Here is a 27,997-nt window from a genome sequence, read left to right as displayed (position 1 = left end):
ACTCACAAAAAATAAAAAAAATGTGGAGTAGTCAGTTGATGAGTAGGTGTTGTGTCACTGCCACCCATCATATAAATACTAACCAATCCTCATTTCATCTTCTTCTCCAACCACCTACAAAACCACCACTCTGCCACCCTTTCTACAACCTCCGCCGCAACAGCCGCCGCAGCATTACCACATCCATGGCTATGACAGAAGCAAGAAATGATGATAAGACATTCACAGGAAATATTAAGTCAAGAGAAGAGCTTAACAAAGGTATTGCAGAACTTTATGATGAATCTTCTGCTATGTGGGAAGATATCTGGGGTGACCATATGCACCATGGTTATTATGACCCTTCTCAACCCGCCTCGCTTTCGCAACATCGCGCTGCTCAGATCCGAATGATCGAGGAGGCCCTCCGCTTCGCCGGTGTTACAGGTCCGTTATATTCCACTGTTTATATTACCTCCGTTTCATATTATTAAATCGTTGCAAATAATATAAAATAAAGGTGGTATATGTCTTATTTGATTTGATTTTTCGCCCTTGGTTAACTGATGTAGACAGAATTTAATTCCAAGTTATCTGGTTGATTTTTTAATGTCCATTTCATTATAAATATACTGGTATGTTACATTATAATTTTGATTATTATCATTTTTCCATTATTGTTTGATTTTGATGCGGAGAGAGTCGCAAACATAAGTGATGTAGAATGGATTTAATCCCGAGTTATTATTAGGTTGAATTTTTCTTAAATTGGTATTTGTTGATTTTACTGTACAATAGCTGTAGTAGGTTCTGTTTTGTGATTGGGCCATTTTTTTCACATTGTCGCCTGCAATTTGTAGGAGTCCTGCACAAACAATTAAATTTGATTGAGGTGATATTTTGATATTTTTTGTCTGTTTACTTTTACTTTAAATAAATGACACATTCCGTGACTCTTTTGTGGTAGTCACGTATTTCAACTCTTTCTTCAAGGATTTCCGAAGTTGTACTACATTTTTGTAAATTTCTATTACCACTTTTAGAAGTGGTATGAAACGGTAATGGAAAATTAATGAACAAATGTATAAGGACATATTTAGAGGTGGATAGTAGGATAGTGTTACCAATTTAGGTAGTAATGTAGTTATGTAGACTAAAAGTATAGAATTTTTCATACGAAATTATTGTTATGACTTATTAAATACGTCTTTATAGTTATGAATATGTACTCATTAGAATTGTCTCAAAAAAAAAAAATGTAGTCGTTAGAATTGTAATGAAAACGGAGGAAGAAACATATATAGGTTGGATGTTGGAGGACATTTTGAATGAGTTGTTGGATATAAAAGTAGAAAAAGAGGGAGGGGTTCATGCCCTTTCTGCTTGTGCTAAGACTACCGCACAATGTGCTTAAACGTGTAAGAAAGTACATGTATGAGCTATTAAGAAGTGTGTTTGGCAAAATTAGGTGTTGTAGTAACTGTAGTTGTATGTGTGAGTAGATGTTAGTTGTCAACGAATGGATGTTAGCTTAGACTAACGCTAGCCTATTACATTTGGGGAAGAAACACTCACTCCCTCTCTAATTAAAATCCCTCTGTTTTAAATTATTTGCAACGAACTGACATAAAGTGTGAGTAAAAAATATCTAATTGTTGCAACGAACTGACATATGTTTTCGCAGTGTAAAAGCGCAGGGCTCTTATATACTCCTATATGGTTTTATGAGAGGATCCTGCCTACTTGTGTCTTTTTTTTTTTTTTTGTGTGGTTAACTAAACTCTTAAACTTCCTGTAATATCTTTGGTCTGCAGATGATCCAAGCAAACAACCGAAAGCTATAGTTGATGTTGGGTGTGGGATTGGAGGCAGCTCGAGATACCTAGCCAAGAAGTTCGGGGCTACAACTCAAGGAATCACCTTGAGTCCAAAACAAGCTGAAAGAGCTCAAGCTCTTGCTGTTTCTGAGGGTTTAGCTGATAAGGTGAGTATGAGAAATGTGGCATACCCATATAAAATGCTGTATAACTCTTTTGATTGACCTACACTTTCGTGTAATGGTTTGGTTAGGCTCTCTTCAACTTACAAACATTTCAGCAAAATCAGTTTTCATCAGTTTTAATCAGCAAAAGTTAGCTTTGGCAAGTGACATTCTGTCATAATCAGCAAACGCCCCGTCTTAGTAATGCATACTCATGAATTTAAAATAACAGGCATCCTTTCAAGTAGCAGATGCTTTGGAGCAGCCATTTGAAGATAGAAAGTTTGATTTGGTTTGGTCAATGGAGAGCGGTGAACATATGCCTGACAAAAAGAAGGTTCTGTTTCTCTCTGCTTATTAGACCTTTTACCTTTACTGCCTAACTGTCTGCATGAATAACTTGGTTAAGTTCGCGTTTCCTGTTTCTAGGAGACAGTGCTTTAGTGAAAACACTCTCCTGAACTTTTTTTTGTTCAGTTTGTCACTGAGTTGGCTCGAGTTGCTGCCCCCGGTGCTACAATCATAATCGTAACATGGTGTCATAGAGACCTCTCTGCCTTTGAGGAGTCCTTGAAGCCTGATGAAACTGAACTCTTGCGAAAAATATGTGATGCATACTATCTTCCTGCCTGGTGCTCTGCAGCTGATTATGTAGAGTTGCTGCAATCTCTGTCTCTTCAGGTGCACACCTCATTTTTGTGATATTATCCACTGTGTGAATCATATTGCTACTGCTGTCTAAATTGACAAATTACAACCTATACCCGCCCACTCAGGAGGCCTGGAGCGTTGTGTTCAAATGAATATGCTCCTTTTGAGTTTGGACTGAAACTGAACATGTTATATATTTTTGTATGGATTACAATTCAGCGCAGTTAAGCTCATTTTCATTCATGATTGATTACATATGAAGTATCTAGCGCATAGTGCTCCCAAGGCACGGTATACTAATTGGTACCAGATTGATCTCACAAGTTAATGATACTAAGTTCTGAGTTTGTATTGCAGGACATCAAGGCTGAAGATTGGTCCCAGTACGTTGCGCCATTTTGGCCAGCAGTCATACGCTCTGCATTGACATGGAAGGGTGTAACTTCACTATTGCGCAGTGGTATGCTTAGATTAAGAATAAAAATAACTCAAAGTTGATACATCTACATCTGTTCTTTCATGAGGTTAATGATCACAGTCTCATGTTGGCTTAAATTATCTGTACAGGATGGAAAACAATAAAAGGAGCATTCGCAATGCCATTGATGGTAGAAGGATACAAGAAAGATCTTATCAAATTTGCGATTATTACATGTCGAAAGCCAGAGTAATTTATCTGCTAGTAACAGTAGATTGCTTCTTTGATCTATGAAAGCTCAATCCCTTCAGCAAGCACCTACCAAAACATTACCTAAATTTATTCTTCGATTGTTTAGGTATTTTCTTAGTCTGGGACTATAGGAGGTTCCATCCCAAAAACAGTGGAGGAACATAGAGAAGGATTGTTCTTTTCATTCTCTTTATCCTCGAAATAAAAGTATGTGAAATTTGATATCATATTGATGAACTTTACATGATGTTATTTTATTATCTCAATTTTTACAAGTTCGACTCACTGTAAACTTTTGTTGCTAGGAAAATTGGAAAAAAGCATGAGTTAAAAAAGTTATACAAAGGGAGTAAAAGAAAGTAGGTGTGTCAGTGTGTGTAAAAGAGATGATACAGAAAGAGGTAAAAGGGTAAGATAGTAAGATACTAAGATGGTATACGAGTTGCCAAAAATAAAACAAATGAAAAGAAAGTGAATTAAACTTTCAGAAGCACAAATAAACGGAATGTGAAACAAACTATTGGAAATAGAGGGAGTACTTTCTAACTTGTGGAAAGGTACCAAAGTACATATCAACATTAAGACTAAGCCAACTTGATTACTTGTTTCAGTTCAATTTCCTACCTCCGGTTTGTATTAATTTATATCTCACAAATAATACACTAAAGTTGCATATAATTACTAATTGGAGCTTGAGTTTCAACTTTGGATGATAGACATAATACACTGTTATAAAAACATAAAATGTAGGAACAAAGTTTTTAAAGTCAAACGGAGTAACTAATAACACAGAGATAACCTAAAGGCGGAAAAAAAGTTAAATTCCCGTATCAACCTCATAGGCGTCATCCATGCTCTCCCTCAATTTGGAGGTTAAATAAATATCAGCAGATCATGAGCAATTTCACAAGCAAGATAACCTACTCATTTAAGAATCTAAAAGCTGGAAGGAAAGGGGTTTCCCCATTCCCAACCCTCCCTTCAACCATTCAATTCCTAGGGACTGATTTTATACAAGGGTATATCAGAAAACAAGGTAACTCAAAACCAATTGATTAAACATCTAGGATGTTGTTACAGTAGTCCCTATCCCGGAGTGACTCAGCTAGAGACGGAAACTCAGAATTCCAAACGATGCTCGAGTAACAGCCTGCGCAACAGATTTTGGAGCTAATGCTTGTAATCCAAGAGAGCTTATGCTCAAGACAGGGTATATGTGTTTCAGCTCCCAGAAAAGCCCAGTACCCACAGCTTATATATTATCTAGAATTTAGATCGAACTCCCCACTTTCACGCCACTCTTCTTGCATCCCTGTATCTCCATTTTCCGCCTCTTCATCATTCAAAAAATCATCAGAAGGTTCTCTCTCCCCCCTCTGTGCATTATTGCCCCACCCGTTGATCATCTCATCAGGGATAACCCCTTGCTCCTGATCAGCTAGTTCATGATTCATAGAAGCATCATTTCCTTGTGATCCAAGAGCATTGACTCTGATTGGAGCTCGAGCCATCAATTCAGCATGTGCCTGTGATTCAGCACGAGCTTGCTCAGCTTGCATGGCTGCCATCCGCATCTTTGCTTCCTGAGCCTCCCGACCAGCTCTTGACTCCATTTCTGCTCGTACTTCCATAATCGAGCGTTTCTCTTCTTGTAACAGAGCCTGCTCAATCATCAATCTCTCCTCGGATCGAAATTCCCCTAAGGCCCGCTTTCGAGTTATTATATTAAAGGCCAGTGCCTGTTTCTCAAAAGTTGATGTGAACTCAGCTACTTTAGCAGCGATATTGTGGTCCCACTGTTGGGAGCGTGAGAGTATTTGCCCAGTAGTATCAGAATCAAGAATCCTATCATCTTCTTCTGCTTCATAATCCGCCACGACATGGTATGGTAGCAGCCTGTATTATTTAAAATTTGAGCAGAGCATTTAGACAGTTGTAGGACTTCACACAGAACTTGAGCAAATTGAGAGAAAAGGATGCATGTAAAGTCACTAAAAGACCACGTCAAAATAGAGCATAGACCTGAATTCCTTTTCATGTTATTACTTAACCGCACACCAATAAAAAGATGCAACATCCTCACATCCAAAGCCATACATTATCAATAGAAATATGATAAGAGATAACATTGTCATTTTGGAAATCAGAACTAACAATATAATACTTCACCACCTGAAATGATTGATAATAATGATGCTAAACTCATACCTTATATTTCTAGATTTATTTTTACAGGTATATCAACATCAAGCCAATAAAGTTATTAAACTGTAATAAGTTAATAACCATGCTGGAAACAAGTAGTGGCTAGTACCCAGGGTGTAGATTCATAACCTATAGCTTTGGCCAGTAGTGATAGTCACCAAGAGAAAATATTGTAGCGAATTTAATAAGGAAGCACAAAAGGTATTCCCCATGTCCAGTTGGATCCACCTCAAATACATTGGACATCACTCCACAATTAATGAGCTCTAGGTAATCATGTAAGATTAGCAGAGAACGTGATGCGATTCTGGAAGTCAATTTTCCAAGAGAAGATGAACTCTGACAGAATTATCAGGACATAATCACATCTACATGTGTATCAACTACAGGATAAGACAATAAGCGAACAAAAAAGTTCCACAATTTCATTCCACTAATCTAATACCAAATACAGATATTAGCTGTGACAAAAGCCAATCTAATACCATATGAACAAACAAGAATCAATAGTGGATCTTGAGATCTTGACCAGGTAGGGTTCTAACATCTTAGTAACATTAAATACATTCCACAATAAGTATGCAATCTAAAATAAGAGGATATGGCGCTTTTGGTTTCACAACAGCTTCGACATCATACAAACATGCTGGAATCATTCAAAAAAATATATAAAGGAACCTGTTTAAATCATCAGAAAATGTAAGATTCTTGTGCCAAGACTACTTAAAGCTAGCAAAAAACCCTCCATAACCAAGCTTACTACTGGAACAATTGCCAACAAAAGTCAGGTTAGGTAGAGTATGCCAAGTGATAAGGGACAGCTCAATAAAAGATATGGAGAAAGTTGAAGAGGACACTTACAGAGATGATAAGCCAAAACAGAAGGAAAAATTAAAGTATTCACTCATAGTTTTTTTTTTTTTTTTTTTTTTTTTTTTTTTTTTTTTTTTTTTTTTTTTTTTTTTTTTGTGTGTGTGTGTGTGTGTGTGTGTGGGGAGGCGGGGGATGATGTTGCTAGGGTAAGAACCAATTATATCAATATCTCAAGCTATCATAAAACATCTACAAATTGACATAAAATCTTGATCACACTTGCTTCTGAAAACACTACAACCTTCCCATCCCTCCAAGAAAAAGGAAAAGAAACACTTGACAAATGCAAATTCAACCATGAAAAATCCATCGAATTTCTGTTTACAAGAGCAACAACAAGACAACTGAACCCCAATCTCATATAAGGCTAAGAATAGATTCCAACAAGACAATAGTTAAGGATAAAAGAGAACTTCCTCTTCATAAAAGCTAAAATGATTTGCAAAATTAAAATGCCATATTGAGCACTTTTCCTTAAATGCTGCCCATGCACCTACTGGAGAGGAGAAAAGGGAAGAATAAGGAGTAGAGGAGCCTCTATCTTCAAATGACATTAGCTACGAAATCAAAATGTAAATCTCCTCCAAGAATAAACACAGAAGAACTTCCAAGTCATCTAGGCTAAAAATCTCGTCACTCCCCTCACAACCGGACTTCAAAAAAATATAAAAAGCTCAATCAGCAATTAGCTTCTATAACTTTGATATTCAAATCTTTTTCAAAGTAATTTTAGTACAAAGCATATAAAAGAAACATTCTGATGCCTTTGAGTACCATTATAAGCTATCACCTCATCAAAAACATCCTTAAGACGCAATTGGGGTCTAGTCTCAGAACTGACTCTTCAAGGGTAGATCACCAGTCACTACACCATATGCCATCCTAAAACACTAATATTGAAACCAACTAAAGACTTGAATGCAGCTTTCCAAGAATACTCCATAGAGTGAAGATTCCTTCTAAATGCAACCTGAAACCTCAAGAATTATCCCTCCATAGAGTGAAGATACCTTCTACAGAGCCACTTTGTCTTAAATGCTTCATTTATGGTATGTAGGACTAATTCAAAATTATCCCTTGATGCAAACGAATGATGTCAGCAGTGGGCTCATAGAATTCTCTAAACAAAGGAAATATGCAAGAATAACTTACATGATAGAAAACTCCCCTATAAGCTTCAAAGAGTCAGTATACCAAGGGACAAACTACCTCACTTATCCTACCATGAAACAAATGTTAAGCACACAAACTCATTGTTGCAATCCTACTAACTTCTTCCATATTTACTGCCAAAAAACTGCAATACGACATCAGAACTAATTCTACATTCCCTTTCCTCACAAGGATATAAAGCTTGTTCTCATTTCAAGAGGTAATTTTCACTAATCATTAACAACATGATACTTCTTAAGCCTTTTTATCTCAACATGGTGCATTCACTTCCTCTCCTTGTTACTTCCATGGATGCCAAACACCTAAAATCAACCCTCACAGATTTCGATGAATCATTATTCTCTTACAAACAGTCCAGTCTGGTATAGAGGCTATCTTTCTTCCAGAATTAAAGCTCAAGCTGGAGGTGGGAAGTTGTTCAGCATATGCATCGTTAACCTTATGAGCCCCATATCCTCTGTAGTAGCTAATTCCAAGACCCCTTTGACACTCACCAGAATACCAGATTGAGACTTTCTCATACCCATAAATCAGATCTCTTTTAACTCCCTAGCAACGGCTCATCCTAGACAGAATAAGCTACTTTAAACAGAAGCTGAAGGAGCTTTACACTGTATACCCCCACAAAAAGGGATGAAAAATACCTAGAAACGGCTAACCAGAAAGATTCCAAGCCAGAAAACTAACACAAAGACCAACCTTCTACTGGCAACAACCTCCAACAAAAGAAAGGTTCCAGCAAATTACATAATACAGCCACAGATAAACCCTTCATAATAGGTTCCTTAATTTTCTTCTTATACTAGTTCGAAATTTTCAGAGACGCCCTCCCTTACACACACAAACAAACAAACAAACAAATAAAATAAAACGAAGAATTAATCCAAGTGTGGAAGGCTACCTAAGTATCCTTAAGAATCACGCCCTTCGACAATCGACAGTCAAGTTTGTTCCTCAAGTATTTTACTAATTTCTATTTCCAAAAATGCAATATTACATCTTTGGAATAAATCACACAACTTTCACCTTTTAACACGCATTCGAACCCAATGTCATTAGGACCAAACTAGAATACTTATCAGATAAGTTCTTCACAATGCCAAATTGAGAATTAGGCAAACTAAATGAGGGCATATTTGTTTCCTATAACAAAATTCTTCAGCTTCAAGTTCTTAAATTAATCAACTTTATCAAGGAAATTAACAAACGACTTAAAATTAACATCATAACATTACTCAAAAAAGCATCAAAAATCACTAAAATGTTGAGAAAGAAAAAACCTTTCACAAGCATCTTCGAGCGACGCAAAAGGCCGCTTAAAATCGGGATGACAAACACGCCAAGCATCCTGATACGCCATCTGAAGCTCAGCTTGATTCCCAGCAAGAGGAGGAACAGATTGTTGCTGTTGCTGCTGTTGCGACTGAGGCGAAACCCTATTCATCTTCTGCTGCAAATGCTGTTGCTGAGATTGAGGACTAGAGCTAGGGTTTCCCTGTTGATGAATAGGATGCATAGAATTCGAATTAGGGTTAGGGTTTTGATTTTGATTTTGCGATTGATTAAGACCTAATGGACGATTCCCTCCAAGAGGCCTCAAATGCGCATCGATGTTCGACGGAAACCTCGCCATGGCAGCTTGTTGTTGATGCCGTTGTTGTTGTTGCTGATGTTGATGCTGTTGTTGTTGTTGTTGTTGATGTTGCGGGTGTTGTTGATTTTGTTGCTGGTGTTGTTGATGTTGATGTTGTTGTTGCTGGAAATGCTGAAGAAGGTAAAGCTGTTGCTGCTGTTGTTGCTGTAACATTATTTGTTGTTGCTGGCGTTGCGCCAACGCTTTCGCTTCGTCCATGATTTTCTCTATCTCTCTTACGACTGAGTCTACGATTATGGCGAGAAAATTGGGGGAAGTTGGGATCCAGCTACTACTACTACCATGGGAGTGTGAGAGGATTTGCAGGATATTAAGACTTTGATTTGAAGAAGAGAAGAAATTACTACTCTCGTATTCAATTCTTGAAATCCTCCGTATTTGAAAATTGTTTTAAGTCGGAGTCTAACAGACGGATTCTAGATATGGTTTATTTTAAGTCGGAGTCTAATAGGGTTTGGATTACTAAAAATGGTTTGAAAATTGCTTTGTCACGGAGTGTTTTGAGGGCAGATCATGTGACTAGCTTTTGTCTCTTTGGTGAACAAGGATGCGCCGGATATGGAAAGTGAAAATTTTAAACGTACCGCCCGTAAAGGTGATTGTACCATGCTTGGTACAAACAGTTTACGCGGAATGAATATGTAGTTGTTTTGTAAAGAACATATAACTATTTGTTAAGAACATATAATTGTTTTGTAAAAAACATCCAGTTTTATGTTTTTTTTTATTGAAGAACGCCTGTGATATTAATAAAAGAAAACATAATAATATTATGTAATGAACATTATTTATAAGTACCCACCATAATTTGAAGACAAAATTCAAAAAACATTTAACAATAGGCAATGAGTATTATTTCACAAATAAAACCACATAATACTAATAATCAAAGCACATGAACATATGTTCCTTTCACTCTTTTTTTGGTGTAGATATGTTCTTTTCACTCTGGGTATATGTTCATTGCATTTTAACAGTATGTTCAATTCACTCTAGGTATATGTTCATTACATTTTAGTAGTATGTTCTTTTCATTATAGTTATATGTTCTTCACTTTTCTATATATGTTCTTTCATGCAACACGGCTGTGCAATGCAGCGTATTAGCGCCTGCAGGAAGCAATGATTGTATGAAAATGGGCTTGTGAGAATATAAATAATACTCCGTAGAATGATAAGAGCAAATGTCGAGTTTGAGATTGGGCGATCTAACCTATTGATAAATAGAGGGGCGAAAATGTTTGGCCAGGGATAGTGAGAATTGTGATGGTCGGAAAGTTAAGATGGGCATAGTACAAGCAGGTCCGACTATTATATTATTTTTTTGGGCTAGTCGAGAATTTTTAAGGTGTATTAAACCACATGGTGATACAATATTTGTGAATTCTTACCGTACAACACAAATATTTATGTAAGACAAACAACAATCATTAAAAAAAAAATTAAATTTCAATCTCTTTAAAAATTCATCTTAAAGGTACACGATTTCTATTTTAATTTGGATATCCGAAATTAACAATACTTTTATTTAAATTACTTGAAAGGTGAAACCAAATGATATGGCTAAAGAATAAGACACGAGTACTTTTTTAGAAATGGTTCAACAATAAAAAATAGTTTGAATTTCATTATTTTTGTCGCTTGTCATTTTATATATATATATATATATATATATATATATATATATATATATATATATTTGTTACAAAGTACACCAACAAAGAACAAACTTGTCATTTTATAATTGGAAACATGAACCCATTCATTATGTAGAATGGTTGCAAACTTGCAATACATCAAATCAAATCATTAATAGTATTAATCATCATTTTGTACCTCTATTTAACATTCATTTTTTTTTTTTTTTTTTGGCTATAGAATATGCATCACAAAGGGTCTTGATAAGATTATCCTACTTTAGAAGTTTTAACTAACATTTTTTCCCATTACTGTTAATTGTCAAAATTCAACCAACATGCACAAAGGAGTTCACATCAATTTTCTAACCACTACTAAGTTTAGTAGTCTATAATCATGCACAAAGTAGTTGATATCAATGTCATTTGGAAAGTTTGCCTTGCTACATGCCCGCAAGAAGTAAATAGTTGTTTCAAATCTAGAATCACGATGAATTGGTAAGCTTTGCCTTGCTACCCATCAAACAAGTTTGCTATGCTTTCCAAAAATTTCACACAAACAGAACAATATTATGCCTTCTAGCATTGCATCAAATCTCTTCTAGCTCGGTGGTGAGGAGAAGCAAAGCAATGCAGCATCTATGTCAATTAATATGCCTGTATTTCAATCAGAACGACCAAAAAAGAATAGAAGGAACCTTCTACGTTTAGATTTTGAGCTCCCCGGATATCCAAACTAATGTGAAACCGGGAGATGCTGGAATCCTGGGGCAAAGCTGATAGTGTGTTCTATGGTCAACTGATGATGGACCACTGATAACTAACATATTGAGAGTACCGTCAAGTTAGCCTCAGTGTGACCATACAGTTAATGAAAAATGGTTGCCTTCACCTGCTTGGCTCATTTATCAACAGTTAGATATGTTCAACATATGTTGAGGGTTGAGCCTTGTGGGGAGACATTTGTAATTACTTTGCCTTCACTCAAAATGATGCACATTGCATAAGAGAAAACAATAGAAGGGAACACCATTAAAGCAAACCAGAAGATTTACTTCCAAAATTCGAATAAATGAAAAAGAGAATAGCCCAAGACAATGAATGAGCACGTTCAGGATGGGAAATTCTACAGCACAAGCTCACAAAGGAAGCACGTAAAGTGAAGCTTTCTTGCCAGCTCCATGGATTAATGGAAGTGAATCGTGGGCAGTTGCAAGGTCATAAATCTCATGATATCCTTCCAATGTCTTTTCTTCCTTGTGATGATGGTGGAATATTGATTGGATGGTTTGTTCTGCGACCTACCAAACAAGGGCAAGGGCTATCAAAAAGAACAGTATTGTATCTATCTTCTTCCCCCCCAATGTTGACCTTCAAAAAAGGAAATAAACAGCAAAAGTAAAGGAACAGGCAAACAATTATTTCACATGCGGGAAGACAAATTTATAACTGCTTGAAATATCAGGATCAAGTTTGTGCATACCCCATGGCATGCTGTTATGTGGATATCCCGGATCATAGCTATAAGAATTGTGATGTGGTCTCATATGAATCCCCTCATTCCCATAAGTAACAGATGATCTCCCATGATTTGTATGCTGAATAGGCGGCTGTCCCAAACGGCTAAGAGAGGTCGGTGACAATTGTGACATATATTGTGGTGCCCTTAACATTGAACGACCATACCCAAGAGGCAGATTGTGAGCAGGTGGGCTGTTCATATCTGGTTTTGAAAATGCTTGAACAGGTCCACTGGGCCTGGATTAAATCACACGCATAAAAACAAATTCAGTAACCAAACCAACAGGTCCACTGGGCCCTGGATCCAAATTTCCCTACACTGAGCTCAACACTCATGCCCGTGTTGAATAAACATGGCAACATCAATCCAACAGAAATCACAACTCCTATTACTAAATCTACCAAGCATTGTATCAAATATGCAAAGCCCTTCAACAACGCAACAGATTTCAGTTTATTGGACACCTAATTACTAATAGTATACAGGCAATTAAATCTTCTATAGGACATCTTAACTCGTACAGAATGCTTTGGATACATTTTCTAAGGGCAATTCTCAGCACAGCCATTAAGATAATAATTGACCACACACAAGTGAATAGCAGATAAATCAAATGGAAACAGGAAGCCAATGACATCATTTACATGCATGCTTCAACTCCTAAAACGACAGATGAAGCAGAATATAATAACTCAGCAATTACATTAATTACCTCCACATTGCATTGGAAACTGCATTTGAATCATGGCTGTATGTTCCAAAACCAAACGTTTGTGGTGATGCCATATCTTGATCTATGTTCACCACTTTACCAAACTCGGAAGTGATGCTGCTCACATCAGAACTATCCTCTTGCAGCAGTAATTCATCACTGAAAAAGAAAAAAGGCAAGCTTACAAAAATGCATAGGCTTTAAAAATTAGAAACACAATGACAGACAAATTTTTCTAGTTTAGTCTACCACCCAAATTTTTCTAGTTTAGTCTACCACCCTGAATAACAGAATAAAAGTACAAAACTTATTTCACATATCCTCTGTCCAAACAGAGGCATAACAATTTCACAGAAATTTAACTATTGGCATCTTCTATATCAAGTAACCTTTTGAGAGAAAATCCTGCAAGAAACTATTTCTTGTTCAACATCACAAATTTAAAAGCTGTGTGATGTAGAGTATCAGAGCTTGTTGACTGCTGATATCAACTTGAGCCTAATCTAATTACTCCAGCAATAACATAGACTGCGACAGACTATGAGCCAATGCCCATTTCAAATGAAAGATTTTATCTTTTAGTGGGTTGAATTTAAGCTGTTAAGCTCAAGTGAGGATTTGGCATCATATTGCGAGTTCGACTTCCAACAGAATGCATAAAGTAATAGAGCATGATTGACTAGTATCCATGCTGACTGATACAACTTGAAGTAATCAGCAACTGAGGTCTTGTGTGTATGCTCCCTTTCATAGAGTGGCATTTTGAAGTAATAAAAATAAAGATAAAATCCTAAGAGCACAAAAGTAAATCCATAAAACTATGACAGAATATTCTAAGAAAAACAATTTGATTAGGAAAATAAAATAAACTACAAAATGTTTGTGATTCAAAAATATCCGGTGAGTAATACTGTAGATCATCTAGAAAACAACAAAAGGAGTCCAAGTTTTCATGCCCAACAGAGGCACTGTGTACATACCTATAGTTTGGATCCCAATCACCAGGATCAGGCAATGCTGTTACATCAAGCTTTTCATCCACAGGTCTTTTAATTTGTGAAAATTGAAGGCTTGAACCATGCGAATCAGAAATTGGCATGTGGGAAAAAGAGTTATCAGTACTGATATTACTACTACCAGATGGCGGCTTCCAACTTGACATGTTAGAGTTTATAGGTATATGCAGTGGACCACCAGGTACCTGTGACGGTGTGTTGCCCTCACCTTGACTGAAGCAAAGACCTCCACTCAATTGTCCTTGACCATGCGCAGAGGATGTACCTTCTTGAGACTGCATATTTCCAGAATGTCCCCAACTTTTTCTCCGGTTAAAATTGCTAACAGCAATACCTTTTCCGAGGGGAGACCCTTGACAATTTCCCCTTGCTGGAGATGCAGCACTATAATGTCCAGGTGAGCCAGAATTCTGAGTGAAACTGCTTGGCGGAGTAAACTGTGAAGGACTAATTCCAAGCGGGAATGGTGCAAAATTTCCTGCAGATGGACTAACACCAAGTCCATGTGGGCCTTGTGGCCGGTGATAAATTTTCCACCTTGCATCAGGGCTATTTCCGACCATTGCCTTACCACCTTGAGTATGAACATTCATTGTAGATTGGCAACCGGGTGAAAAGTATGTAAATGTATTAAAATTATCGCCATAGCTCCCATAGCTACTTCCAAGCATATTACCATCATTATAACTATTATGGCTTCCTAAGCTACCATAACTACCGCTTTGTGCATATGGTTGCATCTGAATGTGCGGAGAAGCATGCATTGATACAGTACGACCAGCAACCTGCATAAATGATATCAAAAGTCAGTCACAGAGATGTGACAACAGGACAAACCCTACAAGCCCACACTTTAGAAAGTGAAGCATGGAGGCAGTGGGCCATAGCACATTTAGTACAATTGCCTAGGGAATGAAAAAGAAGCATCTAAAGAGCCTGCAAGCTTACATGAGGAGAGAGACCGGCTGCAAACCAGTGCCCTCCCCCAGGATGATGGTCCACCTTGAAGTTTTGTGAAACTGGGCTAACCGGCTTCCCAATACGGAATCACAGAAAGAAAAAAAAAAAGTTTCAGAAACTTTGATAAAGAAGAAAGGACAAACAGAGGATAACAAGAAGAAAACAAAAGACTTTGAATGATAGAATGACACTAACCAATGAACTAATTATAATGACAAAGCATCCACATATGGAAACAATAAGCTTGCAACTAAAGAAATTGATATATACTTGCGATTAGAAAAATAATAAAGCTAATATTTTAGGGACCGTTTCTCAACACAGACTTATCAGTTCAATGAATCCCAATTCAGCATAAATTCATATTGGTAAATCAACAAACTTGCTGCTTGGAAATTAACCCTCTTTACAATCTTTTTCCTCAGTTTCACTCTATTTGAAGGCTGAAACTCCTTTGAAAATCAGCACTTTTAATATTAAAAAAAAAAATCTTAACAAAAGACAGCAACAAAAGCTAAAGGAAGACCATTAAGAAGTATCACTAGAATGTGTTTCTTTTCAAAGTAGAGGAACCAGCCATATGTCTTATTGGTTCTTCACATGGTATTTTACAAGTGACAATTCAAGAATTCTGAATTGATAAAGCAACATTGGTGTACCAGCAACTTTACTGAATAAGTGCATACATATTTTCGATATTTTAATGCATTTGGCTTGATAGGATCAGAGCAATGCCAAAGTCTCAGTAAATAAACACATTCCCTGAGCACATATCAAAATAATCAGTTATGAAGAAATGACTCAGAGCTCATCGTTGTTCATAACTTTATTACATGTTCTCATACATGTTTTACAATCTCCAAACTTATACAACTAATTAACTAAACATAGCCCTGCTTGCTAAATAGCTAGCTTAATAGAAAGTTACTTTCAGTTTCCAACACCCAATATAGAACAAATACCAACCATCTTCCAGGTATAGTTCTTCCCAAAGATTCAAAGTTTAGAGGGCTTGGTATATTCTGTTAAGTTCTTTCTTATACAAAGGATCATGATATCCGTTGTAGTGTTGCTCTAGAGTTCATTTTCTTTAATTTTGTAGTCAATGGGTTTAATCATTTGTCAATCAACAAAGAACAAAGTGCAATTTCAGCATAGTCCATTCAATTCAACATAAAAGGATGTACCACCTGAAAGACAACATAAAAATGTAACAAGGACAATAGTGAAAGAAAAGTTACTAATATAATTGAAATTATATTCCAAGTGTTCCTTTGGAAGAAGTAACGTAAACCCAACAATTTGAAAAACAATTTATTATAAATTAAAACAGAATTAAACAATAGAATTTTAACAGCTTCAAATTTCCACAGTAAAATTATTTAAAAAGAATATTGGTGTGCAAAACTGCTCACCACACGAGGAGTCTCAGAAACAGGTATATAAGGGCTTGTGAATGGCTCTCCAGTCACAAAAGGGTGTTTCAAAGCCTGCACTCAAATGCCAATCATCTAAATTTATCAAAGTACATCAAATTACTAAGGATTAGAAACACAAAGTGCTGCTATGACAGAAAATTAATAAACCTGAAATGGAGACCATCGCTTTGCAGGATCAAACTCCACAAGCCCCCTTAGAAAATCAATAAGAGCCAACCGTACTTGCCTCTCTGCAAAATTTGATGGTAACATATACCTAAAATTAAGCATGACTTGACAATATTATCATACAGGAAGCATATTAAAAAGAATTCAAACATGGTATAGACCTTTGATTATGTCTTCTTCGGGTAAGTTTTTCTTGTAAGGATAGGCTGCAACAATTCCTTCCAGATTCATATAATTAAAATATTCTTTTCCAATCATAGGTTTCTTCTTCTCCCTCTGTCACAAATTCACAGAATACTTGCATGAAGACAGGAAGCAGTAAATCTGATAGTTATTAATAAAAGGACCAACCATAATATCATATAGCGCCATATTTATTTAAAAACATAAACACTTTTCACTACTTTGAGAAACTACGCTTTTCTCAAAGTATCTCAAAGTAGTGACAAGTTTGATAATTATTTTGAAAAGCTTCAATTTGAATTGGAATCTAACCCAATCTGCAATAGCTATCTGTGTTATAAAAGAATAAGATACACTATTTCTAACTACTTGGGTTTCCTCGAGGTGCTCCCTCTAAGTGTTTGGAACCCTACTATCTAGAGGCTTGCAGATTTTAATTAAGCTAATGACCAAGGGACAGATATGTGATCAATTTGTCAATGAATCCTATTTGCTTCTGATGTATCTTCATTGCTCCAGGGTTTCTGTTGAAATTAGTTAATGTATCCTATATCGCCCCTCTCTCAATGTCTCTAAAAGAAACACCTGTAGAAAGCATGAAAAGCGGAATTCGGTGGATAGAAGAAGAAAGCTAGAAAACAATGGCTTTAAGAGGAAAAAGTGTTGCCGGTGTTTTAAGGTCCTAGCCAATTAGTGTCAGGCCACAATCGCCTTCTGTTTCAGGCATTCCTCTTTTACAAAGATTGCACACCCTGGTCGGAATCATACTTGTCATTGCATAACAAAATAATAGGTAATGTAGTATTTAAAGAAGCAAAGCCTAAATAGGAAATACCAAGCCTTAATCAACCTTTTTTTTCTTTAACAAGAAGTGCCATCAACCAATGATTAAATTCAAATTTTATTCTATTCATTAACAATCTCAGATTCTTAGGGGTACAAACACATACTGCTTCATATTCTTCCTCAGATAATGCTTGATACGCACTTCTTCCTCCCATGGAAACATGTCCAGCATCTACATGATCGACACTTCCAACAAACTTAAAGAACTTGTTCGTGCTTTTTGCATCCTTTAGTAGATAATCAGGGGGTTGACCCCTACAAAAATTCAAATACAGATAACACTTCAGTAAAGATCAAATTAAAGGAAATTATCGTAATGATCTTCTCTTTGGCCTAATAAAAGATGCATCTAGCTAAGATAACATCAAGTGTACTTTTTAATGTAAGAAAAAGAGAAACATGCACGCACATATAGGGATCCACTGTAAAGGGTGAAAAGGGTTTATGGGCAATAATTTTAACACTCGATGTGCATCTTTCTTTTATATTATTGAAAGTAAATATTTCACAAAGTAGGCAGCTTAAAAGAAACAATTACAAAAAAATAAAAATCATGTTCAATTTCAGTTCAAAGGTGTGGGAACATGATATTGATGAGCTTAAAAAAATGTAAAAAAAAAAAAAAAATATATATATATATATATATATAAATTTGCACTTTCAGTTGAAAAAAATGAGCACATTTAGCTAAATTTAAATGCACATGAGTCCTTGCCTTCACTGGACTACTACTAATAGTGGATTTAGAATCAAAAAGAGTAGACATTGATTATGACTTTTAAAGCAATAAAAATGAAAATGAAAATTGAAGATAGTTACATAATGAATATACAGTGTACCTAAAACAAATTTGAACTGTAATATTACTTATATTTAGAAATGGATCTGGGATTATAAGGAATTCCAAATGAAACATTTTCACTTTAAGTGGGGGGATTTCACATTTTATTTTGGGACAAAGGCTTTGTTGTTGTTGTTGTAAGAATTGCCAGCATTGAGACATTAAAAGCCTCTTAAGCATAGGATACAATAAAAGGCTTTCAGTGAACTAACAATATATGAGATTATTTGTTACAAAACTGGACATCGATTTAGCATCATAATAGTTATCCCAGAACTGCAGTTATGCACAAGAACCACACCTACATTTAATTTATGAGTACAAAAAAAAAAGACATATAAGAAAAAAGAGAAGCATACCCGAGTATGTGAATCATCCTTCTTAGAAGATCAAATTCTGAAGCTCCAGGGAATAAAGGGAGGCCTAGAAACAACTCAGCAACAATGCATCCAAATGACCACATGTCAATGGCGGTAGTATATCTTAAAAACACAGTTAAGGTATGCAACTATACATATCATTTAATGCATCATTCGTAATTTATTTGGACAAGGAACAGCCATATATCAATCACAACTGAAACAGGTCAGCTCTATCTATATGTGTTTGTACTCTGGTAGCCTGGTTGTGCAATAAACACAAGCAGATGAGTAACAAGATAAATGAAATTATTGATTTGGAATGATTCTGGTACGAAATCATCTACCTTATTCAGGAAGTTGGATGAGAATTCACAAATAATCAACATTGCTATACCTAAGGAAGAAAGACATAATAAGCAAGAAACAAAGGATACTGATAGCCAAGAAGAACTTCTGGAGACCTGTAGTAACGACTCTGCAAGAAATGTAAAAAACTTAAGTAAAAATCGTCATTATCAATAGAGAAAGTGAAATTATGATAGGGAAGAGACTTACCTGAATATAAGAGTAGACAGTCTTATCCTCCATGCAGGCAGATCCAAAGTCAATAATTTTAATTTCTGCTGGTTTCATACTGTCAATATCATAAGAGTGTCATACTTTGCTATGAAGAGGACCAGAAAAGCACCTTTCCCATCAACATGTTACCACTACCCCTTGTGCTCACAGGAAGAAAACTCACCTTGTGCACAGAAGAATGTTCTCCGGTTTAAGATCACAATGGATAATACCAGCATCTTTCATCAGTCCCAACCCACGCAAAATCTATTAAATACAGCATTTAGCAATCCAAAAAATATGACAAGGTGCTGTAGCAAGTACTATAGATATCAAAAAGTTCTACCTGCTTTGAGAACAACTGTACTAAGCTCAACGATAGCCCTCTAAAATAATTAAGTTTTATCAGCTCATATCTGCCACAAAAGTATCAATACCAAGTCACATATAAAGTCTTAACGGCTATGTAGCAAAGTCACAAGCAGACCAAACTTACAAATTTGTGTCTAGTAATTCAAAAGAAATACACAGATGCCGCTGGAATACAAAGTAATCATGAATGCGAACAATATGATGCTTATCCTCAGGATCAAGCTTCTTATTTAACTGCAAAGAGGGCAGAAAGGAAAGTTATTCAGGTCCAGTGATTATAACTTCACGGAAGGAAAAATTAGCAGCTAAGGTACCGTTGTCAAGATTGAGACTTCAACCCAGGCCTGTTGATAGTAAGCTGGCTGGTTTTTTATGATTTTGACTGCTACAAAACTGTTAGTATCAGGCACCCAACATTTGGCAACCTGTCCAAATGTCCCGTGTCCAAGAATATCTTTCACAATGTATCTGTTAAAATAAAATAAAAAATCTAAATTACCGGCACTTGTAAACTGCAGCATGATATTCTTGTCTATTATGACCTCTAGACAACAGAGATAAATAAGGAAAATAGACCACTTATATCAATAAAAGCATACCTTAAGAGATACCAGCAGAAAACATGCACCTAATACTTATTTACCTCCCATCTCATGAACAAACAGAGGCTAAATAGCTAAATACAAGCCATAAGTAAATCCAAACACTCAAAAATCCAGATAACAAGCGAAATTAATTGAATAAAGTCAATGGACCAGTAATGGCAAGCTACCTATCCTCAAAAGCTTTTTTTTATTTTTTATATTTTATTTTTTATTGCTTTGGCCTTTTCTTCAGTTATTGACATGCTCACAACAACTTTTATAGCAGAAGATTTTGCATGCCATGCGTCCTCCCATTGTATTTCCATTTCTGTTTTTATCAAAAAAAAAACTTTTGTTTTCCCCTCTCTTCTCTTTCCTTGTCTTTTCACCTTTTCCTCCAACTGTTCTTCCATGTCTTTTGACTTTTCCTAAACTATTTCATCAATTGCACCTCCTAATTACAATTCAACAATTGTTATCAAACGCCAACCTATCCTCTTCCGTCATTTTCAAAATTTTCATTTTTCGCCTTTCATTTCTTTCATAATTAAGAAAAAAACTATGCATCACAAAGGCTAAAAATTAAGTTTTGAGAGATGAGTGGCATAAATATTAGCAAATATTTCACGTATATTCATATGCCATAGTGTGACTCCACAAAGCTTGCTAGCAATTATCATATTCGTTGTCTTTTGTAAATGATCTAATACCACCACTAAAATTATTTGGAAAAGATCCGGTTTTAATAGAGAACTTTCCCAGACATGAGAATCATTAAAATGATTCATAAATTCTGGGAAAAAGTAATACCGCACATGCAATTTTTCAAATAAAATACAATTGGTCTTGGAAAAGGAGATTCTCTTATAGAAGGATGGAAGGTGATGCATGTCATAGGGCATTTCCTACACCAAAGGGGGCGTTGTGGGTCGTTGGACATGTGGACAGCATCATTTCTTAGTGGTTGCTCATTGCCAGGAACAGTGCTTCTCCTAAAGAGCTTTAAATTGGATTTGTCTTCTATGAACACCCACTTGACACTAATATTATAATGGGCTACTTGGTGGGTCAATCGGCCAAAATGGGCTCACATATATGCAAAGTATTATGGGCCAATGAAGATGATGGTTGAGATGGATTCTCAAGATGAAGTACCAAAAATGCATTTTTTTGTGCCAGGCATGGGTGTAGTGCTTTTCTAGAGTGCTAAACTGCTAATGGGGAAGGTTTTGGCAAAAACGGTGTCTAGTTGTACACACTAGGGAAGGAATTTTGTAGAGCCTCCTTGTAGTAAAATCTTTGGACGTAAGAGCATTATAGAGAGGATTTATGTAGAATACTCTTTAAGAGGAGGATAGAATTTACAAAAAAAATGGATGTTTCAAGAATTAGGCGTTTGGTATGCCTATGAAATATGAATAGACCATTGCATTCGTTTGTACAACACAATGCAATGTACATACATCTAAAAGACATAAAACTCCACAATGCATTCCTTTTATAAGTCCTAACTCATTCTATTAAGTCCTAATTATAATGATCTTTTCCCTAAAAAGGCTCATCTTCATCATCAAACTTAAACCCTTCATGGTTATAAGCCCTAACTCTTTCTCAGTCTGCATTATAAATGCATCATAGTAGTGTCCAATAAATGAGAGGCTTCAGTCTTAAGTTTCAAGAGCTAGCCATCGTCCAAAATTAATAGTATTCTCCCCTAAAAAGACTCTTCACTTTCAAAATATACTGGGAAGAGGACTTGCATAAGCCTTGTATTGGAAAGCGGGACCAATGGTAAGTAACCGCCTCACCAAAAGTCCCATCTATTGGGAACTGAGTGTAAGTAAGTCATAGATTCACTTATGAATCCGCTTTAAGCATATGAAAATCTGTATCAGTTACTAGATTACCACCCACTTTCAATTCTTCACCCTCAATTCTAACAAAGCTACGACATTTAAATCAATATCTGAATACTTCACATTGGATTGCGCTTTTAACTTCTTGATAAATTACATCAACATTCTTAGTAAATTCTAACAAAGCTACGACATTTAAAGCAATTTGGCAGTACATCAATTCTTAGTAAATCCTCAATTGGGCCTGGGAGGATATTTTTGGGGGTTAGGGGTGGGAGTGGGGAGGAGGTTATAGTAAAATAAGTATAAGAAATCACACCTTCGTTGTGTATGAGAATTGACCAAGATGTAATTCACTGAAAGAATAAGATCCGAATTTGCATTATCATGGCCATCATTGAACACTCCATCAGATGGACTTGTTAAAAACCTCTTAAGGTTCAGTTCATCTGTATACTTGAAGTCGGGATTGCATTCTTGATAGGTTTCAACTATATGCTTTGTAAGTTTTGCCACCAACTACAAACCAAAAAATAACACATACCATACACACACATTAGCATGCCACTCATTCAACCATCAATTTCAAAGGGCAATCAACTACTTACAATGTCACTCATATAATATATTGCTAAACTATGTTAGTCCGACTCTATATTTCACCTCAAGTACCCGTGTCAGATAATCGACACTTGTACATTGGTATGACAATTCAACATTTCAATTTTAACCAAAATTAGGCAATTTCTTCATAAAATCATATGTGCTATACACTATGATCATTGACTTGAACAATCCAATCATTAACATAATAACTAAAATCTTACAAAAATGAATCAAGACATTAATTGAGAAACTTACAGGTCTTCTAATCACAACCCTCAAAGCTTTAGACTTGTTACTCGCTTCCTGGGAAAATATATAGGGACGAAACGCCAGCTGTCGGGGGCAAAACCCGGAAGCTAACGAAGGCGAAGACGACGGCAACTCATTCGAAAGCTCGCCTCCATCTCTATGGTTGACTTCATCCATAGAAACCACTAATTAATTTTCCACACAATATGTCTAATTGCGAAATTCAATCATCCTCCTCTCTTTCTCTCTCCTCCACCAATCAATCAATCAACAATTGCAATCAAAACCGCATACTAATTTACCCAGAAGACTGCAATCCCATCCTCATTCAAAAACCTCGAAAACTGATTCAATTTCTTCAAATTCTTGAAATTAGAGCTAATGCCTCATGTTGTAACCATCCGATTGCAGGTAAATTGATCAAAATTGAACCTTGATTAGGGTTCGGATCGAAGGAGGATTGAATCCGGGTGTAAATTAAGGATCCGAATAAGTGAAGTGTGAAACTTGTTGAAGATCAATTACAAGAACAAGAAATAATTTGGTTTGATTTGATTGAAAAATTGAAGAAGATTGGGAATTTGGGAGAATTTGGGTTGAAATTGATAGAGTCGACCACCTTGTTCTTCCCTAAATTGATTAAAAATTTGGGTGACTGGAGTTTTGATTATACGGTCATCGGCGGAGCATCTTCCGTATAATGAACCCGGTCCATTTTTATGACTTTTTCTTTTGATGTATAATGTATTCTATTTTACGGGTACAAAGGGTAGAGTGGAATTTTGGGGAAAAAAAAAAATTATGGTTTTTTTTATATTTATCTTAAGGTGGGTGAAAAAATAAATCATTGACATGAATTATCCATTTGGTTTAAAATAAAGTTTTTTTTTTTTTTTTTTTGAGGATTGGTTTAAAATATAGATTAATTAATAAAATAATGAGAAATATATTTTTATAGTATGTTTTCTTAGTGAAAAGAATTAATGAGTTAAAGTCAAGTCATCAACGATATACGAAGTAAGTATTAATTTAAGTTTGGTTATTTTGGTTTAAATCAAAATCACATAATGAAAGTAGTAACTTTGGATTATATAACATGCACCTAGGTATATATAGAGATTAGAGATCCCTCAAAAAAAAAAAAAAAAAAAAAAAAAAAAAAAAAAAAAAAAAGGTACATACATATAGAGATAGGTGCATTTTATGGCAAGTTATAGGTGCAATAAGACACTATTAGAAGTTTCATGGGCTTTGGTCTAATAAGGATTTGATGGGAAGAGTTTAATTTACATGGCTATAAACGAGATTAAGGAACTAATTCACCTTGGAATAATTGATTTTCTTGTTCTTGCATCTTTGTTACTCTGTTTAGTTTACTAAAAACACTTTTATTCAAAGTGAAACAAAACAGTACTTTTTAGGAAAAAAAAATAAATTAATTAAATCTAATTTTTTTTGAGTTGACTTATACATTCTAGAAAAATGCGTATGTTTGTGTGAAAAATTTATATAGACCTTTCGTTAAGAAAAAAATTAGTCTAAAGTAGTCTTGTTTGTGTGTGAATTGTTTGAAAATACTCAATACTTTTGTCTAAAATTTCGAAAATCATCTATTTCCATGAATTCATCTAAATTAATATACTTGTATTGTCTATGACTAATTGAAGTCCTTTCCTGATTTATGATGATATTGGTGAGAGGAAGAACTAACAGCTCACGGTGAGCCGCTAGTATTATATCTCACAAGTATTAAAAAAAATAGAAAAGGTGCAAAGAAGAAAGGGATAATAAGAGTACGGTGTTTGCAGACATGCATTCACATGCATAAATGACAAAAAAGAATAGGGACCACTACAACAAAGAGGGTATTTTGGGTAGAGTTTTGGGTGAGACGGACTCACGTAAGTCCACCATCTTCATTCTCATTCTTCCCCTTTCTCTCTCCTCCCGCCCATCAATGGCGACAAGATCCTCCACCACTCTCTGCCTCCTCTCCTGCAACCCAACTTGCCGGCGATGAAGAGGAAGATGATCTGGAGAATGACCAGATCTTCTACTCCACTTCTTTCTCTCTCCTCTTTTTTATTGCCTCCAAATTTGGCGTGAAACTCATAGAATTTTGTAACAGTTGCCGTCTTTATCCATCTTTTCCATCATCTTCTTCTGGCGATGTTACCGATCTTAAGGGGATTGCTGGAATTTGTATCTTCATGATAGTTGCTTGATGTAGAGAGAGCATCAGAATCAATCAATCCTCCAAGGGTATATGTGGAAGAATGGTTGATGCTGCTCAAGAACTTGATGTGGGCGTATGATTTGAGAATCGAATGATATGAAATTAGCCTGTTATTGTCAGCTATTGTATTATAAATGTCAGATATTAAATTGTTATTGTTTGGTATTAGATTGCTATTGTCAGGTATTAGATTAGTTTTGTCAGGAATAAGATAATTTTTATCAGGATTAAGACTATTTTAGTCAGGAATAAAATAATTTTTATCAGGAATAAGACTTCTTAGTCAGGAATAAGACTATTTTTATCAGGAATAAGACAATATTATCGATTTCCATGTGAGTGGGGGATGAATGTGTGCATTATAAACCGGACTCACGTGAGTCCGTTCTACGCAAAACCTTCTCGGGTATTTTGTGCCATTGAACCTTTGGTGGAATTTTTTAAGGTACCACTGAAAGTAGATTTTGTATTACTAAGAGTATATTGTGTACCACTAAAACTCCAATGGTATAATTTGACAACTAGTGAAACATCTCTAGAAATGCAGCGAAATGATAGTTTTATTCTTGTGACGCATACCAAAAGTGACTCACCATGTGCTGTTTGGAATGCCTTTAGGTTGGCAGTATGGTTCCTTGGTTTAATTTATTTTTTCATGTTTACTCATGTTAAACGTGCAGGCAATATCGTTGCCCACTTATATGTCAGATGGACACAAATGATAGTTCTAAACTAATTAGTATGAATTCTTTTTCCGCAAAGTTTTACAACTCTTGCGAACCTCGATTGGCAATAAATTTCTTAGTTTTTTTTTAATTTTTTTCCAACATCACGAAATAAGCTAAAACAAGTTCAACCAAATAGGCCCTTGATCATACATTCAAACTTCCCCTGTTTATTGTTTAATTCAACACATTTTTTGATACATTTTTTTAGGAGATGATTAAAGTAAGTAAACGAGTCAACTTTATCAAAATAATTTGAACACCATGATTAGAGAAGGGTTAGGTACTACATGTATAAATTATTTTGAATAATTTGTCCGTTTACAATTGCTTAACTTCTTCTTCAAAGTGTGTGCCAAAAATGTATGTTGAAATAGATGAAATATAAAACAAATATTAATTATAGCAATTACTCCAATTAATTAGAAATGATATAAGGACTTTAAGGGATTATTGAACGATTAGACTACACTTCCGTTATGTTTCTATCAATTTATATAAAAAAAATCTTGCTATTTTTTTCATTGTAAGGACCATATACGAAATGAAGATAACGTAGTCTCAATTGTTCATTAGTACATAATCTCGTTGACATGAAATCCCACTTAGTTGATTGTCTATAAATTCATTAGCTTTTGGATTTAATACACCAAAATTAAAGTTAAGGGGGCGTGCTTGGCATCGTTTTTTGTTTTCAGGAACAAAAAACCAAACACAGAGAACAAGAAAAATATTTTTACTTTTCTATTGTCAGTTTTCAAAATTATTATGATTTAATAAGTTTGACTAATTTATAATTCATTATATGATATATATCATATGATTTCAAAAAATAGAAAACCACAACAATGCCAAACGAACTCTAATTTTTTTTAAAATAATTTGAAGACACCCCCACACAAAAGAAGTTGCTAAGTAGGCAAGTATATAATAAGTTTATTTTGAATCTAAGTTATTGAAATCCATGATAGTTTTGTACAATTAACCTAATTAATACTCGTATAAGATGTATTGGTTTTAAGAATGAATCGTGAATAACTCAAAGTTAATACTTCCTCTTTTTTTTTTAATTCACCATTTGAGTTGGACACAAAATTTAACAAAAAGTGTAATAGATGAAGTATTTTAAAAATGCCCATGTGAAAAAAAAAAATAACAAATGAGAGATAGAAAAGATGGGGGGTAATAATGGTAGTTATCACATGTGACCAAAGGTTGTAGGGAATTTTGTGTGTGAACACGAAATGTGAAAAAAAGTTTTTTTTTTTTTTTTTTTTTTTTTTTTTTTTTTTTTCTTCTTCTTTGAAGAAATGTGAATAAAAGCTTACCATATAGGAAAATGGTTAATTTATATGTAATTTCCTCAAAAGGAAAATTGTGTAATTAAAAAAAAAAAATGAAGGAAACATATAAAATGTGTCAACTACTTAGGAAAACAAAATAAGAAGTAATTTTTAAAGTAAAATTTTCCATTGTGTAGCTAACATGAGATCGTAAGGTATTTATCTCTCATTTTGACGATTATTATTCATTTAATCACCAAATAAAAAAAAAAAAAACTTTGAATTAGTTAGGTGCATACAAAAGAGGATTTCAATGGCTTCTAAGCTACGAGGGATTACCAAAAGATTCCGTAAGAGAATAGATTCAAAGAGCAAGTCGACGGGGGGCAAATTATAAAAATATCAAGACGTCAACGGAGGCGGAGACACTAGTAATCCCCATTCCCCCGTGACTAAGAACCACACAGTGTAAATAACGTTGGTTCACTCCATCCCCACAAATTTATAAACTGGAACCCAATTAAAACACGTCGTCCAACCACAATCCCAAAACCCACCATCCAAACACAACTATTGGTTCCCAATTACCAAACGTCACGTCAATAACCCCGTTTCCTTTCGCTTTCAATTTCCCCATTTTCAGTCTCTGGTTTACA

At 35.3% G+C, this 27,997-nt stretch overlaps 3 protein-coding genes across 4 annotated transcripts; 1 reads left to right on the top strand and 2 right to left on the bottom strand.

The window, feature by feature from the left end:
• Positions 1–22: 22 nt before the first annotated feature.
• LOC145607701 (gamma-tocopherol methyltransferase, chloroplastic-like) lies at positions 23–3,547 on the top strand. Its single transcript, XM_081663294.1, has 6 exons — positions 23–426; positions 1,794–1,963; positions 2,193–2,297; positions 2,438–2,641; positions 2,969–3,071; positions 3,179–3,547. The coding sequence occupies exons 1-6, from the start codon at positions 39–41 to the stop codon at positions 3,280–3,282; spliced, it is 1,074 nt and encodes a 357-aa protein (XP_081519420.1). The 5' UTR covers positions 23–38; the 3' UTR covers positions 3,283–3,547.
• Positions 3,548–3,939: 392 nt separating this feature from the next.
• LOC145609313 (uncharacterized) lies at positions 3,940–9,568 on the bottom strand. The gene is made up of 2 exons (XM_081664825.1): positions 8,813–9,568; positions 3,940–5,177 (listed from the first exon to the last, which is right to left on the bottom strand). Exons 1-2 carry the CDS (start codon positions 9,382–9,384, stop codon positions 4,541–4,543), a joined length of 1,209 nt encoding a protein of 402 aa, XP_081520951.1. The 5' UTR covers positions 9,385–9,568; the 3' UTR covers positions 3,940–4,540.
• Positions 9,569–11,780: 2,212 nt separating this feature from the next.
• Positions 11,781–23,834, bottom strand: LOC145607649 (dual specificity protein kinase YAK1 homolog). 2 transcript variants are annotated; one of them, XM_081663239.1, is made up of 18 exons: positions 23,104–23,834; positions 22,562–22,761; positions 20,117–20,270; positions 19,927–20,036; positions 19,777–19,846; positions 19,615–19,697; positions 19,428–19,506; positions 19,307–19,347; positions 18,870–18,992; positions 17,774–17,924; positions 16,802–16,916; positions 16,620–16,702; positions 16,449–16,523; positions 15,022–15,105; positions 14,038–14,858; positions 13,058–13,216; positions 12,307–12,581; positions 11,781–12,124 (listed from the first exon to the last, which is right to left on the bottom strand). In XM_081663239.1, exons 1-18 carry the CDS (start codon positions 23,272–23,274, stop codon positions 12,051–12,053), a joined length of 2,868 nt encoding a protein of 955 aa, XP_081519365.1. In that variant the 5' UTR covers positions 23,275–23,834; the 3' UTR covers positions 11,781–12,050. The 2 variants fall into 2 exon arrangements, with proteins under 2 accessions (XP_081519365.1, XP_081519366.1); XM_081663240.1 differs by having other exon boundaries at positions 11,781–12,194; positions 23,104–23,833.
• Between the last annotated feature and the right edge of the window lie 4,163 nt (positions 23,835–27,997).

The sequence above is a fragment of the Chenopodium album genome, chromosome 23, assembly GCF_948465745.1.
Source record: "Chenopodium album chromosome 23, dcCheAlbu1.1, whole genome shotgun sequence".
In the NCBI taxonomy this organism is placed as follows: Eukaryota; Viridiplantae; Streptophyta; class Magnoliopsida; order Caryophyllales; family Amaranthaceae; genus Chenopodium; species Chenopodium album.
This window is presented reverse-complemented; position numbering and strand designations above follow the sequence as displayed.